Source organism: Hyalella azteca, unplaced genomic scaffold, assembly GCF_000764305.2.
Source record: "Hyalella azteca isolate HAZT.00-mixed unplaced genomic scaffold, Hazt_2.0.2 contig17868, whole genome shotgun sequence".
Lineage (NCBI taxonomy): Eukaryota > Metazoa > Arthropoda > Malacostraca > Amphipoda > Hyalellidae > Hyalella > Hyalella azteca.
In genome coordinates, this window is record NW_025947637.1 from 109,664 (window position 1) to 117,293 (window position 7,630).

The 7,630-nt window shown below is 38.0% G+C and overlaps 1 protein-coding gene across 1 annotated transcript in view; it reads left to right on the forward strand.

Annotated features, from left to right (window-relative positions):
• Positions 1 to 6,941: 6,941 nt before the first annotated feature.
• LOC108681074 (nucleoporin Nup37) overlaps positions 6,942 to 7,630 on the forward strand; it is a 5,730-nt gene continuing 5,041 nt past the window's right edge. The window contains exon 1 of the mRNA XM_018170053.2: positions 6,942 to 7,114. Within this exon, the coding sequence (XP_018025542.1) occupies positions 6,971 to 7,114 (144 nt within the window). The 5' untranslated portion in view covers positions 6,942 to 6,970. The remainder of the gene's footprint in view (positions 7,115 to 7,630) is intronic.

Sequence of the window (7,630 nt, forward strand, 5' to 3'; positions counted from 1 at the left end):
TATACTGTGCTATGTTATGATGTGTATTGATGTTATACTATGCAATGTTATAATGGGTTATGTTGTTATACTGTGCTATGTTATGATGTGTTATGTTATGTTATACTGTGCAATGTTATGTGTTATGTTGTTATACTGTGCTATGTTATGATGTGTTATGTTATGTTGTTATACTGTGCAATGTTATAAGATTTAACTCATTTATGAGACGCGTAAAAGCTGTCTAGAGCAATTAAATCATACAAGGTGCGTCATAGGAGCATTACAAAATTATTTAATATTGATACAAAGTGAAGAATTTCATGGTTGGAATATTTCAATTTTCCCCGAACTTTTTGCGTATCGTACTTTTACTAAATATCCCCATGAAAAACCGTCCCGCTGCCAAATCTGAAGAGCGCGCCAGCTATAGGATTCGGCCGACACCAAAAGTTTGCGTCGACATAGAACGTACGACGCTCTCTCGTCCACAGCGTTCTCGTGACTGTCAGAGGCGGGAAAAAAATTCAAAGACAAACTACATAGGATGCGTTTCATTGCAGCTTCCTCGGTTTTGCCTCTTGTTGCTTCGCTAATTTTGCCCTCGATCAAGGGCTGGATCATTGCGGACTGACCCTTGTGGAACTCGAAACTATCGCGGCATCCCTTGGTAAGCTTATATGTGTGCGCGACGTCTGCCTATATAATGACCCTAAAATTCACGCCAAAAAGTTGTTCTATTGTGGTGACCGTCACCACAGTACGGTCTGCAGCTATCTGCTCAGACGTAGGTGACGGCCCAGGCCGTCGGCCGGCAAGGTCAGAAATAACGGCCGCGCGAAACCTTGAGTCATTCATATCAGTACGACTCCGATCGATATAATAAAGTCAGAAATCTACGAGCAACGGCCGTAACTTCGCTTATTTGTACGATCAACATTCATTGCTACGGTTGTGCCGTAGACAGCACGAGAGACAAGAAGGCCTGCAACGAATATAGAGCCGGCAATCAGCACATTTGAGAGCGAGCACTACGCAAGAAGCATCATAGGTACGGTCATCAGCACGGTACGGTCACAGTCGTCGTCAGTAGCGGTACGGTCACGATCACCAACAGCAGAAGCCCCGCAAAGAGCTTGGAGTCACATCATCGCCGATGAAGAGTACGAAGCTATTCCGGACTACGGTCGTCATATAAATTCTACGGTCAGACCGGCCGTGTACATCAATCGATGCGCGGAGATTACGGCTATGAAGACTGCGTGACCGTGAAAAACGACCGCGGGGACGGCTTCTACGGCTGCGGGGACGGAAAATTCTACGGCTGCGGTACGGCCGCTGGAAATACGGCCGCAAACGTGTGCGTGAAGTACGGTTGTTTACGACAGTCGAACTACTCAACGGAACTGCAACTAATAAACGTTTCTGGTAAAAGTAGGATATTTTAGCGATGTAATCTGATAGATTTTCAACTTTGACTGCGTGTTCGGATTCCCCTTTTCTTGTACTGAAGATTTTTGTTAACGTAGGATGTGAACTTGAATTCTGCAATATCCAATTGCAGATTGGAGATTGAAATCTCTTTGTGCGAATTTGGCCGTAACCTATTTCATACGGGAACTTATATACGCGAATATTCCGAACATAGAATAAGTCGCTACGGACGCATCCTGACTAAATTAAAGCAATTGCGATCAATAATAAAATTGTAAAATGCTGCGTGTCTCCTGTGAAGCTTTCCCGCGTAGATTGGAGGCTGTCATTAAAAATAAGGGTGGTCATATTGAATAAATATGTCTGAGAATTGTTCAGGTAATTCTTGGCTACTAGCTCATCCAACAAAAAAACAATGCACCTGTTTGTTTCATTGAGAAATAACAAAAAACATGCGTTGCCATAAATATGGCGGACCCTGTAGTACTTTATAAAGGAACGGAATTCTTTCTTACATCAACTGAGTCTCATCTAGCAGAAGTCACACAATTCCTTGCAGTAATACACTCACACTTCCTCTTCGATGTAGTTTTGATACATACATATTCTATTTTGTAAACTAACTCGTGTATTCATACGCATACTTAAAATACATCAAACTGTCCCGCAGTTGTCGATATATTACAATAAAGAACGCTCATCCAAGCAACAGCACAAAAGCAACTTACCGTTGCAATGGGTACAGAAATTAGGGAATGTAATTGCACGAATACTAAACAAGGAACAAACTCGTAATCCCGAAAGAAATCGCGCCTACGAGCTGTGGCTACGTTTTCAGCGAACGCAATTTGCGATGCCTAAACTCGTCGTTTTCTGGCTATAACAATGGCTTTTGGACAATGTAATGAGTGGAATATAAGTTGGAGTTTAAAGCCGTAAGTTTTATTCGAGCATCCGGCGTTAAAGAATACACGCATTAACTATAAAAATACTGAAAAAACAAAAAAGAAATGAATCCGAAAAAATCATTTTCACAAGGGAAACTTCAACAGAATTTATGAAAATTCTTGCTTAAATCATGTAGTGAAAACGTCTTCAAAGTATAAAAAGTGAGAGTTGATGGCTAGAACGTACACGTGGTTCTGCAGTATTGACTAAGGGCGATATTATCGTAAAACTTGCAAGGAAAACTGGAGTGCCATTGAGCGAGCAGCAACTAGGCCAGCCAGAGGAGTGGCCGACCTAAACGGGACGTATACACGAGACAACGCATCGCGGTAGACAAGGACGCGACGCAGTCCAGCATCTCAACTAACTGCTGCGACACAAACATCGTCCCGGTGAACATGTATACATCTGTCTCTTATACACATCTAGATGNTCGTCCAGCATCTCAACTAACTGCTGCGACACAAACATCGTCCCGGTGAACATGTATACATCGTCCAGCATCTCAACTAACTGCTGCGACACAAACATCGTCCCGGTGAACATGTATACATCGTCCAGCATCTCAACTAACTGCTGCGACACAAACATCGTCCCGGTGAACATGTACATACACCAAACACCACCGCGCAACAAAAGCTGCTCCGGAGTCCACTCCAAGTCGTTCTCAATTTCAATCCTGAATGCTACGTGCTTCGCTTCAAAGAAGTGAAGACTTTTTTAAATTTCGAAACACTGCCAAGCAGAATGTTAAAAAAGCAACACTACGTTCGGTCTTATATGACATTATTGTGGTGCGTTATTCGACAATTCAAAAGTAAATTTTATGAAATAATTTGCAACAGAAACTTCACAACAAAAATCTCGCAGAAGCGTGGGGTTGTCTAGAGAGTACTTCCTTCATGCGATCGGACACTATAGCGGACGCTTTGTTAATTAAAGGGCAGGTCATGGCGGGCAAGAAGCCCAAGCCATGAAACACGATGTCAGGAAGCTGTCTCAGGGCCTCGTACAGAAAAGTGTGCACGAAGATATCAGAAACACTATATCAACACGACTCGTTACCACGGCTACCTTTAGAAAACTTTGGAAACTGTTTCAACAAATTTCTCTGCCTGTGTTCCCCTAATAAACGAACATTTTTTTAGTCACTTTGCTTGAGCCATGAACAATTTCACATCAAGACCAAATGAGTGAAATAATAATTGCGTTCCACGTAAGATTATTGCTGCTCTGATCGATCATATCAAAACGTCGCTAACAAATCCACAACAGAAGTTGTGGAGGTCTGCGCAAGGCTTCGAGGTCGCCTCAAAGACGTCACTGGAGCGAAGAGTGGACTCACTACGTAAATAATGTCTGAGATAACCAACGCAGACTCTATCATTTTTATAATTTTATCATTCTATCGGTAAATTGAGTCCTTTTAGTTTACAAATGAAATGAGCATATATAATGTCATCACATAAAGCAACCTATAGGTTCCAGAGCTTACGATAGTGCATTGAAAGACAAAAAATCGTTTTCAAGATCCCAAGATAACTCATTACTCTGAAGCGAGCAAGACAAAAGGCACGGCGATAGAAAGTAGCGATGTATAACGTTTAAATCTATGTGAAAATATTTCACCGTTAACTATCACTGCCATTCTTAAAAGGCGAATTGAGGCTCGAGTTTCAGGAGGCCGTCACATACCGTAATGAGGAAGGCACGGTGCGTAAGCACGATGAATATGCAAAAAAAGCTACTTAACGTCAGCGAAACGAATGAATAGGACGCGAACAATCATCACTACCTGCATTATACTGAATGAGACCCGCCACGATTTTGTACTACAGATACACATACGCTATACTGGCGCAAAGTATGGTGCCTCAGCTGATATATTTATTGATCACTACCAAATGTTTATCGTTTGAAATGGTTTTCTGATGGCTAGCACATGCATGATGAATTGCTTTCATAAGTCCACTAATATTTTAATGATACATTTTCATCAGATATTATACAAGGAAACACGTAGCTTCATACAATTTGGTACATCATTCAACATACACACACTATTTCACACACATGGTCAATTCAAAAATTATTCAACAGAAAAAAAAACTGCTCTCATTACATTCTATAACAAATGTGCTTGCATAAAAAAAAGTCAAGATCAAAATAAATGCTTACATTGATACATATATAAAAATTATTATTAAGCATGCAGGAATATCAGCCAAGACCCTGGAGGCAAGCAAGCAAATAAAGGACATTAATTAGTCTGGATCACATAGGAATGCTAAACTGGAATATTATGAATAACTTGGTATCTGGAGTAGTAATGGAGGGAAAACTTCATTAAGTTCACAAACCAAGAGTTGGGCAGCAGAGAGACACATTCCAGGAATTGGTACAAGAATGAGTCATGGTGCTGCCCTACTAGTTAGTGGGGCAGCAATTAGGTGGCATTTATTTAGGTAATTACCATTAGAGAAAAAATTTATGTGCACAAAATGTATACCAAATAAAATTGTAATTTCTATAGCTCTCACTTTCTTCTTATTATTTGACAGTACTTTCAATGTCTCAAATACCCATGCATGATTGGCTCACTTATTCATTGTGACATGGTAAACTTGACATTTCTAATCAATAAGTCAGCAGAATATGCAGAATTTTCATCAGAGGATTCATGTTTACATTACCTGACAGGAGTTTTCAACATGTCTTATTGTCTTCTAATTACTTGTCATTTGATTCTTCCAAATATTGCTCAAAAATACTTTGAAAAACGATAGAATACACAAAATTTGACTGCACTATAAACAAACTTAGAAAAACATGAGCCAGATAATTGGTTTAAAGCTAACTGCACTGAATATCAGCAGGAATTTTGCAGCAATACTTCATGCCTGGCAGCCTGACCTCCATATTACCACAACTAATATGAATCATTATAACTAATGTTGCTTTTGAGATTTATTTACAAATAGTTTGCTTATAACATAACTTAAAATTATAATAATATGCATTTAAAAATTACTTTTTAAAGACAACACTTCTAGAGAATACTGTGTCTCTGATGTTACATATCTACAATGAATTTCTAATTTCATTTTTATATATTAAAACTTTTTTTCAAAATTATTTATTCTGTTAATTGATTCATGTATTGTCTCCAATTTTCTGCAAGTGTGTAAAATTTCAGATAATAGACAAAGTAGAAGTGTGTTAAATTTCAATTATAAGATTTGTAGCAGACAGTCAAACAAACAAACAAGAAGTGAAGTTAAAGAGAAGTGTTGTAGGTACGTACCTAATAAAAATCAATAGCAAGACTTTTAATAAAATCATGGAAAAATTTCACTGATGATAGTATCATAAATATCATCTTGGAAAAAAAAAACAAATTAATTCCCTATGATCCTATCTTTCTTAGACTCTCAAAGCCATCTTTTGCTAAAATAAAACTCTCATAAGTTTAGTCTTGACAGAAAAAATCTTTGGAGAGAGATTTTTTCATTCATGCCTTGGACATCTCCTAAAAAATATATTCCCAAAATAACTTTTAGGCATAAATGATTATCTGGATATGAATACTTCATTCATGGTAAAAAAGGTAAATGATTGAATAATAAAAATTTCAAATGTTGCTTTAGCAGGTGTGAAGGTTAAAATTATAAATACTCTTGTTAAAAATTTATGACAATCCTCAATTTTTTTCTTTTAATTTTGAATTTCAGAGTCATAAATCATTGCTGGTATTTTTATTTTGCTTTAGGCCTAGTCTAGATGCTTGCTTGCGCCTCAAGTTAGCTAGGTACCTAGTAAAATCAAATCAATATTATGAAAAAGAAGAATCATTGCAGAAAATATGAAAAACCACAGTGATACCAATGATGAATTTGTCGATTTATGATGCATGCTTTGCCGATATAGGTTCTAAAAATGTTTAATTCGATGGAAATAGAGTTACGTTACTTACGTAAAGTGACCAAAGTCTCAACTCTCGGTCTCGCAATAAGAAACTTTCACTTTTATCTGACTTGGACAACATTATGAATGAAGGCTTGAAGGGAAATTTTGATGAAACAATACAATTTATGAGACATTTCCGCTCTTATTTTATACACACCTATGACCAGGGAAAATATAGATGTACGAATTTCAGGACTGCCGTTCACCTCCTCCGATCTGCACCAACCACATCACCAAGTACACTGAGTGACTGACTTTGTTTACTAATCGGTGGTGCCATCTGTTCATAAACGCTGCAATAGATGATTTTAGATTTTCGAAAGAAAGAAGTCTCGGCAATCACCTCTATCAATGAATTAATATTTGCATTACAATCAATTCATAACATTATTTTGCTCAATTTCTCTTAAGCATTCAATACTTATCTAGATTTGAAACTTATGGCATATCACGGATTTCAAATTATCCATGTGATTAGGAAATTATAAAGAAGAATTGCTCATAAATGCTCCCAACATCCGTATATGCTCATTGAATTATTGAATATTAATAATGGAAGGGCTTACAAAACTTGGAAAATTTTTCCTAATAATCCGGACTACAGGATCTTTGTTTCGCCCGCTTTTTTCAATCTTTAAAAATCATGGAAGTGTCCGTGGAGCCAACTTTGAGCGTTTCTACAAATAGCGAAATTTTGTGCGTCGAGTTTTCTCCTTATGAATGGAGCAAAAATCTTATCGCAGTTGCATTGACCAATGCCATCAATATTTACTCAGTTCAACTACAGGTATATAATGTTTAAATATTTGGAATTGACTGACGAGTCTGGACTCTGGAACTGGAAGTCTGGATTCACTTGTGGATTGCCATGGTCTGGAAGCCTCAGTGGAAGGTGCGGCTTGTGCACCATAGCAGGCATGGAATATATCTACTTGGCATGACCGGCCCGCATAGTGACAAACCAGAGATTTTGTAGAATCAGTTCATTTTTAATTTCCTCATTTACTCAAGATTTTAACCAATTTCTTAAGTATGATAATGCATAGTGACAAAGCAGAGAGTTTTTTAGACCATGGTGGCAGGGAATTATTGTGAGTACTTATGCGTTTGCAAGAGCATCGCCCGGTCCGGCTCAGCGGGGAGGGGGGGTAGGAAGGGAATAACGAAAGTCTCATTTACGACTGGACTAACCCATTGAGCAACATTTTCTCAGTTATGGTCTCATAACAACTCAATTTTAAAATATGTACAGTTTCGAAGTTGATATAAGTAAATAAATAAATATTTGAACTGGGAAATTCCT